This window comes from Aspergillus niger (assembly GCF_000002855.4).
Source record: "Aspergillus niger supercontig An09".
NCBI classification, from domain to species: Eukaryota; Fungi; Ascomycota; class Eurotiomycetes; order Eurotiales; family Aspergillaceae; genus Aspergillus; species Aspergillus niger.
Genome location: NT_166525.1, coordinates 345,152 through 362,534, shown reverse-complemented (window position 1 = coordinate 362,534; position 17,383 = coordinate 345,152). Strand labels below are relative to the sequence as shown.

General features: G+C 50.7%; 6 protein-coding genes across 6 annotated transcripts; 3 read left to right on the top strand and 3 right to left on the bottom strand.

Moving 5' to 3' along the window:
* Window positions 1-521: 521 nt before the first annotated feature.
* Window positions 522-9,761, top strand: An09g01690 (uncharacterized protein; the record flags this gene model as incomplete). The annotated part of the gene is made up of 9 exons (XM_059749613.1): window positions 522-789; window positions 843-1,039; window positions 1,100-1,817; window positions 1,953-5,620; window positions 5,667-9,058; window positions 9,191-9,242; window positions 9,335-9,404; window positions 9,474-9,584; window positions 9,628-9,761. 9 exons carry the CDS (start codon window positions 522-524, stop codon window positions 9,759-9,761), a joined length of 8,610 nt encoding a protein of 2,869 aa, XP_059605836.1.
* A 902-nt stretch (window positions 9,762-10,663) lies between these two features.
* On the top strand, window positions 10,664-11,735 carry An09g01680 (uncharacterized protein; the record flags this gene model as incomplete). The annotated part of the gene is made up of 2 exons (XM_001393448.1): window positions 10,664-10,953; window positions 11,012-11,735. 2 exons carry the CDS (start codon window positions 10,664-10,666, stop codon window positions 11,733-11,735), a joined length of 1,014 nt encoding a protein of 337 aa, XP_001393485.1.
* Window positions 11,736-12,152: 417 nt separating this feature from the next.
* An09g01670 (uncharacterized protein) lies at window positions 12,153-13,007 on the bottom strand (the record flags this gene model as incomplete). The annotated part of the gene is made up of 1 exon (XM_059749612.1): window positions 12,153-13,007. The coding sequence occupies one exon, from the start codon at window positions 13,005-13,007 to the stop codon at window positions 12,153-12,155; it is 855 nt and encodes a 284-aa protein (XP_059605835.1).
* A 529-nt stretch (window positions 13,008-13,536) lies between these two features.
* An09g01660 (uncharacterized protein) lies at window positions 13,537-13,781 on the bottom strand (the record flags this gene model as incomplete). Its single annotated transcript, XM_001393446.3, has 2 exons — window positions 13,537-13,706; window positions 13,763-13,781. 2 exons carry the CDS (start codon window positions 13,779-13,781, stop codon window positions 13,537-13,539), a joined length of 189 nt encoding a protein of 62 aa, XP_001393483.3.
* Window positions 13,782-14,180: 399 nt separating this feature from the next.
* An09g01650 (uncharacterized protein) lies at window positions 14,181-16,097 on the bottom strand (the record flags this gene model as incomplete). The annotated part of the gene is made up of 6 exons (XM_001393445.1): window positions 14,181-14,736; window positions 14,796-15,157; window positions 15,203-15,355; window positions 15,412-15,735; window positions 15,797-15,891; window positions 15,941-16,097. The coding sequence occupies 6 exons, from the start codon at window positions 16,095-16,097 to the stop codon at window positions 14,181-14,183; spliced, it is 1,647 nt and encodes a 548-aa protein (XP_001393482.1).
* An 833-nt stretch (window positions 16,098-16,930) lies between these two features.
* An09g01640 (uncharacterized protein) lies at window positions 16,931-17,334 on the top strand (the record flags this gene model as incomplete). The annotated part of the gene is made up of 3 exons (XM_059749610.1): window positions 16,931-17,009; window positions 17,092-17,172; window positions 17,231-17,334. 3 exons carry the CDS (start codon window positions 16,931-16,933, stop codon window positions 17,332-17,334), a joined length of 264 nt encoding a protein of 87 aa, XP_059605834.1.
* Between the last annotated feature and the right edge of the window lie 49 nt (window positions 17,335-17,383).

Genomic DNA, 17,383 nt, shown 5'->3' with positions numbered 1-17,383 from the left:
CACGATCGCGTTGCGGCGCGACGTGCGAAGCCTTGAACAATGCAGGAAGGATCCTTGCTATCCATGTGGCCGGTGGGTCCTCCCGTTCCGGTCAAATCTGACATCTCTCCCCGATTGCAGTATCATTACCGTCACCATTACCGTCCCAGTGTTACATGTGTATTACATGACGGTTTGGTATCAGACGTGGTATCGAGACTAAGGTCTATACAGACGTCTCGACAATTACGCGATGAGGGCATGCAGAAGGATCGTATCAACTTCAGTCGCACGATAGATCAATTCAGCCCCTGTTGCTTGAGACCTACAACACGAAGCTGACAGGGGAGCAAAGTATTGGCTCCCGGGTTCGATCTAAGCCTTCGAAGGCCGGACATCTTTGCACAAGGCTTTCTCGACATGGACATATCACCCGGAAGAGAGGCTTTCATTTCATTCCATAACTTTCCTTAATTAAGGTGGCCTGCAGTCTGCATCTATCAGTTTGCAAGCCGACATTTCACTCATCAATCAGCTGCAAAATGGCTCCGATCGCTTTATCCACTCCTCAACCATCTCATCTTAGCATCCCTTCTAAGTCTCCCAAGAGCATCAAAGATGGCACCACCACAGTCACAAGAGAACCTGCTACGATAGACGACTTTTTGCCTGTTGAAGTGAAGACAGGAGACACAGCAGAGGTATCTGGAGTACTTTGCACGGCTTTTGGCCTTGCCCTTCTTTGCTATAATGCCGAAGGCGTGCATTTTGAATTCCATCGCGAGACAGCAACTGGTTCCAGCTCCACGAGTGAGTATTGTATGCAGAGCCCCCAAATCAGCACAAACTAACGATAACCACAGATCTATCGTTGGAATTGGACGAGTTCCGCAAAGTTGAGGACCTTCTCCAAGCAGTGAAGGCAACATTGCATAGTGCTCGATCAGCACTGGAAACACCAGACGAGAAACAGCAAACTCAATCCTACCAATCCTTCCGCAGCGCTGTAATCTTTCGTGAAGAGCGATTAAATGGTAAACCCATCTCGCCATCACCCAATGTAAGACCCAAGACCCACCTGTTCATCAGCAACCGAAGGATAGAGACTTACCGCATATAGTTTGACCTCGAACTTCATGCCACTAATAATAGAAATGGCATTGAGATCCACATGCTCTATACTCCGTCTACAGTATCTGAGGACCTTGCAGTCCATTTGGCCGATACTCTCCATCGTACATTCGAATTGGTCAACAACCACTCAGAAACTGAGCTTTCGAGTGCAAGTTACTTGGGCCCACTCAGCCACAAGAGGATTTTCAGCTGGAATTCCAACGCGCCTAATGCGGTGATTGAGTGCGCTCATGAGCTAGTTAGAAAGACAGCGTCCTTGCAACCACAGGCTCCTGCTATTGATTCATGGGATGCACAGATGACGTATGCAGAGCTGGATTCTCTGTCAAACCATCTGGCTACGGTGTTGGTCGGACTGGGAGTCAAGGCGGAGGTAATTGTGCCTCTGTGTTTTGAAAAGTCGGCATGGTATGTAGTGGCGTTGCTTGCAGTACTCAAAGCCGGCGGTGCCTTTGTTCCCCTCGACCCGACGCATCCCTCATCACGCCTACGAGAGATCGTCAGCCAAGTTGATGCACCGATTATTTTGACGACAGCCAAACATCACGATCTCTTCGATGACTTCTCTGTCAAGACAATGATAGTCAATGAAGACACGGTCAGGACAATAACTAGTGGTGACGGGTGTCTTACTCCAGTCACCGTCACGCCTGAGAATCTCGCATATGTGATCTTTACCTCTGGGAGCACAGGAAAGCCCAAAGGTACGATGATCCAGCACCAGTCCTTCTGCAGTGGGTCTCTGCGACAGGGTGAAGCCGCCAACATGGGACCCCATTCCCGGATATTCCAGTTCGCTTCATACAGCTTTGACGTGAGCATTTTGGAAATCCTTACAGGCCTTATATTCGGCGCCTGCATCTGTATCCCGAACGAGCAGCTTGGACGTGCAGACTTTGTCCAGTCCATGAATGACTTTCGTGTCAACTGGGCCTTCTTAACACCGTCGGTGTTGAAGGTGCTGACTCCTGATCAACTGCCGCTTTTAAAGACTCTGGTACTGGGAGGCGAAGCTATGTCAGAGTCGGATATGATGAAATGGGCGGGAAGGCTCCAGTTGATGAACGGCTATGGGCCAAGTGAATGCTCAGTCGCAGCCACTGCCAATACTCAGCTCAACCCCCAGTCCAGCCCACGGAATATTGGTAGAGCAATTGGTGGGGTATGCTGGATTGTTGATCCGCAAAATCACAACTTGCTTCTCCCTGTTGGCGCCACAGGTGAGCTGATCATCCAAGGCCCTATTGTCTCGCGTGGATATATCAAGGACCCTGTGAAGACTTCAGCAGCCTTCTTTAGAAACCCGGCTTGGATGGTGTCGGGTACATCCTCAATCTGGAATCGCTTTTACAAGACTGGTGATCTGGTACGATATGATGCGGACGGCATGATTCACTTCATTGGGCGTAAGGACCACCAAGTCAAGCTCAATGGACAGCGTATGGAATTAGGGGAGGTAGAGCACCACCTCTGGACAGATCCAGTCATCCGTAACGGAATGGCTCTCATTCCCTACACTGGTCACTGCAAATCCCGCTTGGTTGGTATCGTGTCTCTCCACAAGCATTTTACAACCGCTTCAATACAGACACACACGAGTATTCGCCTGGTGAATCATTCCGAGGCCGCAGCAGACACCCAAGCGATTGCAGAAAGACTGTCACACCTGCTCCCCACCTATATGGTTCCAACCATCTGGATTGTCCTGGAGAGTCTTCCACTCATGTCGTCGGGCAAGATGGACCGGAAGAAGGTTGGGGATTTTGTTGCTGATATTAGCACCGAGGCCTTCCAACACATCATAGGTAACTCGGCAAAACCTGGCGACAAGGCGTCTTCGAGCAAGACAGAGATTCTCGTGCAGAAGGTTTGGGCGAAAGCTCTGAACGTACCAGAGGAGCAAATTGGCAAACACAGCAGCTTCCTGTCTGTGGGCGGTGACTCTATCAAAGCGATGGCGGTCATGTCAGAGTTCCGCAAACTCGGAGTCACCGTCCTAGTAGCTGATCTGTTGCGGTACAATGTTACTGAGATCGCCTCAAAGCTGGAGGAGTCTGGCTCTGCGGATGTGCTCCTGAGAAGCGAGACAGATCACCTCCCCATATCATACCTACAGCGCACCTTCCTCGAGGCGTCCCGTTCGGGCAACAGCGCCATACACCACGCCATGTTACTGCAACTCAATCACAAGATTAGTATCCAGCAGCTGAACGATGCCTTGGATAGTATCATTTCTTCCTACCCAGCACTCACCCTCGGCTTCAATGAGCATAACGGGACATGGTTGCAAACATTCAGAGACCACGACGAGCTTGAAAACCCCGTTTACCACTTGAATCTGAACCATGTCTCTAGCTTGGAAGAAGCACAAGAAATTGTGCAGCATCGTCAGGCGTCACTTGGTGTGAGTGGTAACCCAAATTTCATGATCGATCTGTTCTCTCTTCGTGGCACACAGCACATTTCTCTCGTCGTGCATGCAGCTATCCTTAATTCACAGTCTCTAAGTACTGTCATCAGTCACCTCGATTACTTGCTTCAGTCAAATGATGAAAAAGAGGAAAACGTCTGGGAAAGTAAGCTTTTGTCCCGAGATGAGTTCTCTCATGCCTGGCTTGATCACCTCAGGAGCGAAAGTGGCATGGAGCCTATGAATGGCTCATTGCAATTTGTCGCCCTTGAATCTCTTAGTGGGTATCGAGACTATGTCACAGAGAAGCTAGAACTCGGCTCCGAGATTACTGGGCTTCTCACTGGACCGTGCAACCTAAAATTTGGCACCAACGCGGGGGATCTACTTCTGGCGACCTTGATCCTGTCATACCACCAAATTCTAGAAGAAAATGACCACTCTACCTTGGCTGTTGTCGAAACAACCGCTACTGAGTCGACTCTTAGCAAACACTTGAGAGGTCATGTCGGTCAATTCTCTTCGCTGCAACCCGTGCACGTGCCTGTGGAACACTCGGACCAAGTCACTCTTCAGCTAATCCGGGATACTAAGGACAAAGTTCGCCAGAGGGGGCCAGGTAGCAAGCTTGGCTCTTCCAATGTCATCTTCAACTACGGCTTGTCTAGCCGACTTACAGAAGGTATCGTGTTGAAGCAAGCCACCCCCACTCGGCGACACGGCTTGGGCGCCATCGTTCCCACAACTTTCGAGGTTTCATGTCTGCTCGAAGATGGACAGTTCAGAATCACAGTCGGATCCGATCAGGTCAGCGTTCAGAAGCTATTACTATTTACCAACCTGTACAGACAGAACATCACGCAAGCAGTCGAGATCCTCGCGTCCAATACAGCTAAGGAATTCACTTTGGCGGACTTTCCATTGCTCAAACTCGATCATCCATCCCTTGAGAGAGTCAACCGTCAGCACCTTCCACGAGTTGGCCTTAGACCAAATCAAATAGAAGATATGTATCCCTGCTCTCCGTTGCAGCAGGGTCTCCTTATGAGCCAGGCTAGGAAGCAAGGCAGTTACAATGTATCCATTGGATGGGAGGTAGTCTCTTGCGGCGCAAACGACACAGTTGATATTGGCAGATTGCTCTCCTCATGGCAAAAGGTAGTCGACCATCACCCTGCCCTGAGGACTATCTTCACCGACGAATTTGGCGGCAAGGAGCCATACGCTCAAATTGTTCTGAGACGCCCTAGGGCGGAGGTTTCGGTGAAACCTTGCTCAGATGTCGATGTTGCATCTGTGCTGGAGGAGGCGATTGAACTAGGCACTAACCCTGTTGTCCCTCCACATCGGTTCTCAATCAGTTTCACAGCGGATGGTAGAGTGTTCTGCCGAGTCGATGCTAGTCATACCATTGTCGATGGTGTATCCAAGTCATTGATTCTGAGGGACCTGAAGCGAGCTTATGCGGGGACCCTTGTTTGTCCCACTGGAGGCGCTAAGTACAGGGACTTCGTCCAATATGTTGCTGCAAACGACATGTCCGCTAGCATTTCTTTCTGGAAGAACCATCTTGCCGAAGTCGAGCCATGCTACTTTCCCAAATTAGCTGAGGCTGAAGGTACAACTGAGCTGAAGTACGTCCAGGTAGAGCTAGGAATACCTACCAGTGTTCTGCGTGACTTCTGTGTCTCCCAGAATATCACAATCTCGAACCTTCTACAGACAGTCTGGGCACTCGTCTGTCGGGTGTATGTCGGCCGAGATGATATTTGTTTCGGTTACTTGGCATCCGGAAGAGATGCACCTGTCGAAGACCTAGTCAACATGGTCGGGCCAACTATCAGTGTCCTCATTTGCAAGGCATTGCTGGAGGACTCCACTATTATCAAGGACGCCTTGAAGGCTTGCCAGGAAGAGTTCCTTGATTCTCTCGCACACCAGCACTGCTCGCTCGCCGAGATTCAACATTCACTTGGACTCGCAGGAATGCCTCTGTTTAACACTGGCATTTCCTTCCAGACAATGACAGACGTTGATAGTGACGACATTGTCACCGATGTCGACTTCGAAGGTCTCATTGTACGGGAGCCGACAGAGGTATGACTTTACTCTGAATTGCTTTGCAATAACTGACCTGAAGTAGTACAATATCACGGTTCACGTTGTCGATTCGCCAAACAATGTGGACATCACACTCGGATATTGGACTGATTGTATCTCAGAATCCCGAGCTGGATCCGTATCGGGAACATTCTCTGCCATCCTCAAATCCGTGGTCGAACATCCAGAGGCCCGAGTTGATCAGCTCAGTGTTATCGGCCGGTATGATTTGTCGCAGATTGTATCTTGGAACCAGGATGTGCCGGAGATTTCATCGTACACAGTACCGGACCTCGTGCTCCAACAGATTATGCGTACCCCTCATGCTATTGCGATTGACACCATGGCCGAAAAGATAACCTATCAGGATTTTGGACGGATGTGGTTGTCGTTGTCTCGATACTTGACCAGGCTTGGTATTGGCGCCGGAGATTACGTGCCTTTGACGTTCGAAAAGTCAGCATGGGCTATCGTTGCCATGTTTGCTGTTCTGGGTACTGGAGCTGCGTTCGTCCCACTGGATCCTAAAACCCCGGTGGAGCGGCTACGCGAGGCCTCTATTCAAACTGCTGCTAACGTTGTTCTTGCATCTCCGAAATATGCTTCAAACTGGAACGACCTTATTCCAACCATTGTCAGTGTTGACCAGGATCTCCTCGACAAACTGAACGAAGAACAAGACTATCTCAACCAAGGTGTCGTGAGAGCCCGCCCCCATCATGATGCCTACGTCATCTTCACTTCGGGCAGCACAGGCAAGCCAAAAGGATGTGTTGTGCAGCATGCTGCATTCTGCTCTGGAGCCCTGGCTCAAGGAAAGCTTGCCTGTCTGGGTCCCTCATCACGAGTACTGCAGTTTGCTTCCTACAGCTTCGATGTTAGTCTGCTGGAAATCATGACATCACTCATGTTTGGTGCATGCATTTGCGTGCCGGACGAAGACTTGAGCAAGGACATCAAGCACTGCATCAACGTGCTCAATATCAACTGGACATTCCTTACGCCATCTGTCCTTAAGCTTTTACAACCGTCCGATGTGCCCTCATTGAAGACTTTGGTTCTTGGCGGCGAAGCTCTCTCAAAGGGTGACATTCTCAACTGGGCTGACAAGGTACAGCTGTACAACGGATACGGACCTAGTGAGTGCTCTGTAGCAGCAGCAGCTAACCCAGGATTGCAACCTACTACCGATCCAGCCAACATTGGACATGCTGTTGGTGGTGTGCTCTGGATTGTTGATGCCAAGCAACCTTCAAAGCTACTTCCCATTGGTGCTGTTGGTGAGCTCTTGATTTCAGGACCAATTCTGGCGAGAGGCTACCTGGGTGATCCTGAGAAAACAGCAGCCGCCTTTGTCAAACAGAAGAGCTTTGTTCCAGGATCTCATAAGCGTGAGCGGTATTACCGCACTGGTGATCTTGTGCGATACAATGCAGATGGCACGATTCATTTCATCGGCAGAGCTGATGGGCAGGTGAAGATTCGCGGCCAGCGGGTTGAATTGGGCGAGATCGAGTACAATATCGAGCGTGATGAGAATATCCACCAGGCACTCACTTTGCTCCCATCTCAGGGCCCATTCAAGAAGCAGCTATTGGTCGTTGTTTCTTTCAAAGGCTTCGATCTCCCTGTTGAGGAGGGACGATTAACTCTCGTGCCGGAGGACAGGAGACCCGAGATTATGGCGGTCGTGACCAGAATCGCTAGCTCCATATCTGCAGCCCTTCCAATTTACATGGTGCCGGCCCTGTGGGTACCAGTGAACGCGATCCCCTTGTTGCCTTCCGGAAAGCTGGACCGGAAGAAGGTCCGGCGATGGGTCGAGACCCTGGACGATGCCACATATGAGCAGATTGCCAACGAAGGATCCAAAGCTAGCGGCCGCGGCCCGAGTACACCTGCCGAATTTGAGCTGAGACGCATTTGGGCCTCCGTGCTAAATCGACCCGAAGAGCAAATCAGTATGGAGCGGTCCTTCCAAAGCCTTGGTGGTGATTCCATCTCCGCTATGCAGGTTATCGCCCAGTGCCGTGATGCCAAGCTCTCGCTCGCAGTTAAGGATCTCATTCAGTGTCCCACTATCGCCGAACTGGCACCGAGAGTGCGACCTTTGGACGAAGATGCTGAGCCAATGGAAGACGATATTGGTGTTCCGTTTAATCTTTCTCCTCAGCAGACCTGGGAGTTCGACCTGAAACAGCACTGCGATCTCAATCGTTACAACACTACGTTCCTGCTATCGGTTCATTCTGATTCCGACCTTAAACCGGTCGTGGATGCAACGGTAGAGCGTCATCCCATGCTCCGTGCTCGGTTCCAGCGCGATGAATCGGGCCGCTGGATGCAGTATATTCCTCTTGACCGGTCCAATAGTCATTTGTACCAGGAGTTGGAAGTGCCTGACTTGGAAGCTATTGAACCATACACTGCACCCAACCAGTCTGGCTTCGATTTGCAGCGTGGTCCATTGATGCGTGCAATTATTTTCAAGCTTCCGAACGGAGACCGGTACGTTGGACTTACTGTACACCACATGGTTATCGACACCGTTTCATGGCGCATTCTTCTCCAAGATATGCAACAAGGCTTATCCACCGGGGCAATCACCTCCCACCGTTCCGACTCATTTGCCTTGTGGTGCCGTAAACTCAAGGAGCACGCTGATGAGAAATGGACTCCCGAATATGTACTACCTTTCTCGATTCCTGCTCCACTGTACGATTACTGGCAGATGGAGGAATCCATGAACCTTTTCGTGACCGAAACTATCCAGGAGTTCTCTCTGGACACCAAGACAACCGCCCGCTTGATGGGAAATTGCAACCATCAGTACCAGACTAAGCCACTCGACATTTTCTTGTCGGCGATCTTCCATGCCTTCAGCGCGACATTCAGTGACCGTCCCGTACCTGCGGTCTTTATTTACAGTCATGGTCGGGATGAGTTTGGTGGAGACCTTGATGTATCTAACACTATCGGATGGTTTACCTCCTCCACTCCGGTAGTGATAAAACCATCTGGAGATATTGTCGACGACCTGCAAGCTGTGCGAGATGTGCGCGCCAGTGTGCCAGGCAATGGAGTGCCCTACTGGGCAACCCGCTGGCTGACCGACGATGGCCATGCCGCTTTTGAACACCACAGCCCCTTCGAGTTGTCTATGAACTACCTTGGCCAGTATCAGCAGCTGGAGCGCGACGATTCGGTACTTCGTTATGTGGATGTGAAGAAGCCCAAGGCAACTGGATCTGGGTCCGGTCTCCTCCGCACCGCGCTGGTTGAGACGCAAGCCATTGTTATCGGTGACTCGCTGCAGATCAAGTTCGTATATAACACGCGCATGGCCCGGCAGAAGCAGCTCCTCGACTGGCAGGCCAAGGTGAAGGATTCGCTACTGGAGATTGCCAATCGTCTCGGAGATGGTGTTGAGACTGAGTGAGCAAGGCTTTCGGATTTCTGTAACTGATATGCTTTATTCCTTCCACTATTTGTTGCGTCCGAGAAAGCCTTAATCGGTTTGGTCATAATATGTATTTGGCGTTTGACGGTGAAATCTCATGGTTACAGTATCGCAAATTTGTATATAGTGGAATCCACATTGATCCCAGAGAACGTTTTGGTTAGTAGTAGAGCAAGCTTCACCTACACTAGTCAAATGAATCCAATGTCGCTTCTAATATAAGGAAATCGGCATTATTGTACCCAATGCAGGCGCGGTCGGTAAAGATGAAGGAGTTTGAGAATCTTTCCTTTGACTATATAGACGGTCTCATTATGGACAGTAGAGTTTGGCAAGATGTGTGCCGCATACTAGGGTAATCTGACTCTCTCTGACTTACACGAAACGCAGGGCAGCGTAGCTTAATGCTCGAGGTGATAGTTCTTATGCTGCAGGGTATATTGCCAACGATTTGGCAATTTATTGGAAACATATGTGCAGCGAAGGATCACTGCCCCAGCTGTAAGTATGCTGGGTTGTTGGTAAGCTACAGGATTTGGTGCAGTTGTGTCGATGCATTCTCCCGCCATGAGCTCCTCGTGTAGCTTGAGTATTATTGCAGCTGCAGCAGGCCTGTGTTTATGGCCAATCTCTAGGATATACCTTGCCGAAGTCGGACCTCGGAGCCTGTCCGGTTAAACTCAATAACCACTTTCAAAGGTGAAGGGCGATGCAGCGATGTTGCGGATAGACAGGTATAATTTGAGCCTTCAGTGTGCACCTAAACTTCTGCCTAGGTTAGTGAGTGACTCGGGAGAGCCGTTTGCAAATATCGCGGCCAGCACAATGTCAACCGCGTATATGCCGGGCCACGGAACGGCATCCGGATCATCATGAAACGACAGGAGAAAGCAGAAGAATCTGACAGCCTAAGAGCGAGATGATACGTAAGGCAGACGCGAAAAAGCGGCGTTCACTGTCCCTAAGTAGGAGACTGGGGAGCGTGGCGAAGTCAGATTCAACCAGCGAGTCGAGCATGGCATCCGAATCAGGCAGTCACGCGTTGGTGAGGGTGCTTTGTCAGCGATGCCAGATGGCAGTCCATCCTGATTGGCCTGAGCGTAAAAACAGCAGCATCCACCAATTCTTACCTAGGTTCGATCGCCCGCCAGGGACTGCCGGCATCTCCACTTGCCGTCAGCCGGTTCGCTGCTGCGTAAATATGCTCTTTGTGAGGTTCCGATCGAGGCCATGCTGAGCCCCTACGTTTACACCAAACGAGCACAAATGATGCGCGTCGATCTGCGCTGTCCGAAGGGCAACAGGCAGACAAAATGGCCGATGTTTCATTTAATAAGCTGTTTCTTTCCTCCGTCGGGGTCTTTCCCATAGAAATTACTCTATCGGTGGCACACGACGGCTACTATATACAGTGCCGCTAACTACATGGCGCATTAGACGAACACCACCCGCCCACGTCTACGAGCAGATATCGCAGTAATACTACTGCAGTGCCAGGAAGCCTTATTACTGGCACTCACTCAGCTCAATCTGACAATCGTGCCTCTACATAAACACCTTCACGTCCCAAAATACTCACCATGACCACCGTCACGGCCCCCGCGCCCTGGATCACCAGCAGCCAACAATGTACCCTAGAGACATGTCCTCTATCATATGCCCATATCACCTATCTCCCTAACCTAGGCGGCAATGCCTTCTACATTGCTCTATTCGCCCTCTTCATCCCCGTCCAACTCTACCTTGGCATTCGACACCGTACCTGGGGATACCTCTTCGGCGCCATCTGCGGCCTTATCCTCGAAGTCCTGGGCTACATAGCACGCATTTACATGCGACACAACCCATTCATTGACCGGTGGTTCATCATGTTTGTTCATCCCAACAACCCCTCATCTCCCCTCCACCACTAACCAAATTAAATACAGGTATCTCGTCTGCCTCACCATCGCCCCCGCCTTCCTCAGTGGCGCCATTTACGTTTCCCTAGCCCGAATTGTCGGCGCCTACTCGTCCCAATTATCCCGGATAAAACAGCGCAACTACTCCCTGATCTTCATCAGCTTCGACATCATCTCCCTCCTGCTACAAGCCGCCGGAGGCGCCATCACCACCTCGAACTCCGTCTCCGAAGTACAAGACGGGATCAACATCATGATAGCCGGTCTCAGCTCCCAAGTCGCCTCTCTAACCCTCTACATCGTGATCTGTCTCGACTACGCCTTCCGAGTCTACCGTCTCAGCGCACGGAATCCCTCCCCACCATCGAACATGTTCCGCATGGCAAACCACACGAAGCAGGAATCCGAAAGCCAAGATCTAGTCTCGGGTTCCAGGGACTTGGTGACCTTGAACCCGGACTTCGCTAGTCTCCGAGCGAGCAAACGCTGGAAAGCGTTTCTGTTTTGCCAGGGGTTGGCGGTCGTGTGTATTTACATTCGAAGTTGTTTCCGGGTTGCGGAGCTGTGTGGTGGGTTCAGTAGCCATTTGGCGAATGATCAGACGACGTTCATGGTGTTGGAGGGGGCGATGATTAGTATTGCGGTTATTGCGATGAGTAGTTGGGGGCATCCCGGCGTTGGGTTTCATGGGAGGTGGGATGCATTGAATTATCCGATGTTTCAGAGGAAGAAGAAGGGGGTGGATGTTTAGATGATATTCATGGATGTTTTAATTTGCAGGGTAGTGAGGGTTGTGTCTTTATCTTGTGACTTTTCTCCTCTGTTTTTGTTTGGGTTCATTCTCGGTTTCTTCTATGTTTCTTATTTGGTTGGTTTGGTGTTGGCGCGTTTGTATACTAGCTTCGACTAGAACTGCATCTATAGGGATAGAACATGCATTGGATGATTCTGACTCCGTCTCGGGCTTGAACGTGTGTTTTCTCCCAGTTATACGAGTATAACTTCTGTAGATTCCGGTCCAGCGAGTGAATCTTGATGTCAGTATACTCTGCTCTCTGATGGCCGTCTACCTACTCTTTCCAAGGTACACCCACTGAAGAATATCGAAGACAACCCCAAATCCGTAGTATCATAGCCCCTGTACAAGATAGCATGAGATCGTACTAGCCTAATCATCGAGCTTGAAACAAACCCGTTTCTTAGGCCCCACAATCACCGGAAGCCTGAGGAGAAGAAGGCCATTCATAAAGCGGCTTTGCGCGGCATCCCAGTTGATCGGTCTCTTAAAGCGGAAGGAGCGAAAGAACGGGCCAACCTTTCGCTCAGCCAACACCCAGACCCAGGTCGTTGAGGGATATGGTCGATCACCAGTGTAGATGAATGGGTTCATGCGCTCATTGAAGTCTGCTCGATCTTGCTGATCATCGTCACTCTCAAGCTCGTCGTTCTCACTACCTGGCTTCCGCAAAATCCCTTTGGCTCGGCCCCTTCCCTTGTCTTTTGCTCGAAGTTGCGGGACTATGTAGACTCGAGGTTTCTCTCGACTCCCCTCACCCTGGTCACTGCTCTCTTCCTGAAAGGCTGGTTGTGGCATCGCTTCAACATCTGTATCACTTTGTCTGCCTGAGGGCGCCTGAGCATCTTGAACAGAAGGGAGATCGTCCCCGATTGCAGCCGTCTCATCTTGTGGATTTTCGCGGTACTTTTTCTTTTCATCCGACGTCGGCTTCAACTCCGCGTCCATCTCCTTTCCAACCGTTGTTGATTGGGTCGCGGGAGCTCTAGTGTCCATAGGGTATGCGCGCTCCATAATGCCGCAGACCACCAAAGTCCGCTGATCAGTGATATTGAGCTTGATTGTGCCTGCGATGGCACCGGCAAGTTCACCATCCAGATAGTACGCGCTCTGGAAGAAACGTATATCGAATACAGGCTTGATGCGCTTTGGGGTGCCGACCGGTTCTTGGTAGAATTTCTCGGACTGGCCCCTGCAGTCAACGTAATCAATGATGATGTAATCCATGTAGATGTATTAGGGGGGCCTCTGTAACAGAAAGTATGAGGTAAAGACCGTGCGAGTAGGATCGGTGATAAGGATGTAGGTGCTCGCGAGTGTTGTTAGGTAAACTCTTCAATCGAGTCAGCAGAGTCTAAAAGAGCTTCTGGGATGCTGCTAGACCGTTGCCAGTTCGGAGAAGTAGGCGCTGCGAAATGGCTCAGCGAGGAAGGAGCGCCAACCCCAAAACTTCAGACCATGCGTACAGCCGACTCAGCATCAAGACTGTCGAAACACGATATGGCGCATTGCAGGGGTCCGGCGCCAGCACTGAGTCATCCTGCAAGTTCGCGACCATAAACCCTCATAGCGTGTATTTCCCACCACCTAGTCTGTTGAAGCGCGCGATAAGGATTGGGATATTGGCGCTATGCGATCGCATCTTCCCATTCATCGCGTCGAGGAATTCTACGAATCACTCCGACTCCGATTCATCAGGCTGCATAACCTTATCGTCAAGCTCCTGTTGCCTCATCAGCGTCAGGCCCCAAACAGCTCATTCCGGCATCCCTACCTTTGTCAACCTCGCCTTCAGGTTCTGCAGCTGGCTCTCCTTGATGACCAGATGACGGTCATCGTCGAGGTCTTCAACGATATAGTCGTGTCTTTCTTCGTCGTACTTGAGAATAATGGCTTTCACGGACGGATCGCACTCGATGAGGACTCCTGTTTAGGCCTTCGTTAGCGATAGTTGGAATTGGACGGTGCTGCGGTTGTGATACCTCTGACGGCACGAGGCATGATGAGTAATTTGGAAAAAAAAAAGTGGCTGTGTCTGGCGTAATGTGATTGTGTTGTGATTTGAAGGTCGCCCAGGAGCTTGAGCTGAGGTGTGTTAAGAGTGAAGGAACGAAGACTTAACAGTTGGAGAATGAAGGCGATCGGGGTGTGCCAAGACTCCGCCGGGCAGAAAGACGCTAAGGCAACAAGGCAACAACACGAGCATCCGGCGGCTGCCGAGGCATTCCTCTTGTTTCAGTTACTATGGATAAAAGACTGTAAATATAGCTATTTAGATATCGATAGGCTCATCAGCCGCTATTATATGAAAGGAAATTAGAAGAATGGCAGGAAGACATGTCTGACTATGAGGGATACGTGAGCTAAACCGGGTGTTGAACAATTCTAGAACCCAGGCATTCACTGCTCTTCCTCTGCCGTGGCCTCCAAATCCCCAAGATCCTGCCGCTTCTCACTCTTGTACGGTTTCCACCCAGTCCCAGCCTGGGCCGCGGCCGCAGCAATAGCCAATACACAAGCTCCCAGTAGCAAGGTCTTCACGGCTTGCTCATAGCTCTGAACAGCCACCGCTCTCTCGACGCCCGTCAGGCGTTTTGCCAGTGCCGGACTGCCGAGCAGTTTGCGGATCAATTCACCTCTATTGGCAAGTCCATGTTTCATGAACCCTGTCTCCAGCCCTCTCTTCAACTCACGCTGGAAGTAACCCCCACCAATAGAGGACCCAAAGCTGCCGGCAAACCCTCTGCTCATTCCTAGCAAGGCACTGATAACATAATGCATGTCTGGGTCTGTGAGATGTAGTAGATGGGATAGGGTATAGTTCATGACTGCTCCGACAGAAAGACCGTTGAAAAAGGTAGCAGAGAGATAGGCGACCGTGGAAGAGTGCGGTGTGGATAGAACGGATAATATGAGGTTGGTGAGGCCGAATAGAAAGAAGGCGATGAGGCCCGAGCTAGGATGAGGTTAGATCCGTTGTACACTGCTTCCAGGGATTGGATGAGAAATACTTACATATAGTAGCTGCCTGTTTTACGAATATGAATCCAGCCGACTAGGAGTCCTCCTAGCCCGAACCCGGCGTTGGTTGGCACCAGAATCAAGCCCGCGGAGGCCGGAGACCAATCACGAACAACGAGTGCATAGACTGGCGAGTAGAAAAGAACTGCCCAGCGTGCCATCATGCAAACAGCACCCGCCAAGCAGCTGAGCAAGACGCTCCTCTTCTTGAGTACTTCCATCGGGATAATGGGGTCGGTAGCGAATCTCGATTCTATTAAGACAAAGATCCCCAGAAAAACGAACGACAGAAGTATAGGCATTATTTTGATTACTGCCGCAGCAAGGCTCGACAGTAACAGGAAGACGGAAATTGTCTATAACGATTAGAATAAATCAACCAAGGATGAGGGGTCTCTTACCAACGTCAATGCCCCGGCATAGTCAACCTTTGCCAACCTTCGCAGCAGAGCGCGTCCACTTAGGTGTTCATCCTCCGGGCGTTCCGGAATCGCCAAGAATTGCACTGGGCCTAATATCAGGGCCAGCGGTGCTTGGATCCAGAAGATAATCCGCTACGTCCTTGATGTTACTCCACGGTAAAATATATGTGGTTATTATGGGAACTCACCCATCCGTAAGCCGGCGTCAGAAGACCGGCCAGCACCGCCCCAGAGGAGACACCGGTAGTCATCCCTGCGCTGATTAGACCGATGAAGAGACCCCGGCGCTTCTTGCTCGTCAAGTCGAGGGTCAAGACAAAGGCAATAACCATCTGCCCACCAGCACCACATCCTGTAAGAGCTCGTCCCAAAAGGAAGACAGGCAGTGTCGGAGCCAACGCTGTCACGAAGAGACCAATTGACAATAATGTGCAAGAGAAAAGAATATATACACGAGGTGTGAATATTTGGGAGAGTCGACCCGAGAGAGGTGTGAGGCTGGACATGGCAATCTAGTGACAATGGCATTAGCATGTGGATCCGCTGCACATGGCTGAATAGAAGGTTACGTACCAAGAAAGCCGAGTTGAACCATGTTGTCTCCGAAAAAGCATCCAGATCGGCCGCAATGTCGGATTGCGCGGTAGTCATCATCGACATATTGGTTGCTGATAGAGTTCAGCTTGAGTTATCTGGATCACAACAGAGCTCCCATACTCATGATGAACAGCAACAGCCCCATGGCGGCCACTATCGCCGATCCCCTCAGGCGAGACACTTGAATTCGCGCCAAATCTTCCCCATTGTCGGAAGACTCCCCCAAGAGGGGCGTAGTCTCCTCCGGGACTGCTTCTGGACGTTCCTGAGCCGTCATGATGTGCATTCACGTAGTCTACAGATTGTGTCTAAAAGAGAGAACGTTTCCCCCCCCGCAGACTCATATCTGTTGTTTGGGCATCGACAACGACGGGGGGAATGATGTGATAAGGGGACCCAAGCTCGGGATGGGCGGAGGCGCATTTCTAAGCAATAGTAATGTTGCGGCCCTGACCAGGATTCCGTCCGGTTGGGGCATCGATAACTGTTATCGGGGGCCAATCATGAAGACTCATCGCGATCGGATTTCCCGCGAAGCTTTCAACTGCCTTGCGGAATGAAAGTACGCGGTACGTGTGCCTATTGGTAGCCTTTGAGCCCGTGGTCCGTGGGTGTAGTCGTGACGTAGGCACCGTACATTTGTCCAGCTGTCTGGACCCTAATGGCTCTGGTGAGTTATGCGTTGTGACAAGCGGGTGGGACTAAGTAGCGGCATGTCAGTTATGCAGGCGGCATCGGAGGCAGTTGGACCCGATTTGCCGATGGTGGAGACTGAAGCGACCGACGGGAAATCTGGAAGAATAATATCAATAGTGAGGCTGCTGATTTGGCGGGGAGAGATTCCCGATGGAAATGGAAGGTTTTCGGGGGATTGATTCTTTCCCTCAGGCAGCAGGTGACACTGGGTGCCTGAGGCATTACAACTGGATTAGTACCAGGTGATGAGAGTTACTCATGCAGCCAAGATGTCTGCTGTGTCGAGTGATGGTTGCAGCTGACTGCAACCACAGGATATATAGTATCGGATGAAATGAGACTCGCAGAATTCCGATCCATCATGGCCCAACAACAACTGGCAATTACTAGTAGTACAACTCACGAAAATCTGAAATGATGAGGGCAACGATATATATTTGGACGCTCGGGCTAAGCCTGCTGACAGTGGATGCACATCATGATCGAACAATAAGTACGGATCCACTGCAATCCAATTGATTCAAGTTTCATGTTGTTTCCGAAACGTTGGATGTTTAGCTAACCGAAGGGAATAGCTGGGATAACAAGCTCTAAGCAAGAACCTATGCTCGATTCTCTCGCCTCGGCGCAGAAGGTGCTTGGTGATACCGCTAACTGTACGTTCTCTACAACTGCCCAGACCACATAAATAAAGGTGTACTGAGAGTCATTCAGCCTGCTACGTCTGCTCGCTGCCTTGCTCTCGAGCTGTCTGCTGTCATGGAGAATTCCCGCAATGTTGCTCCGATGGAGTCTATTGCTATTGTTGCCAAGATTGATTGATTGATTGCTTGTTTTGTCTAAATAAGAGCCATCTAGCGAAGGTAT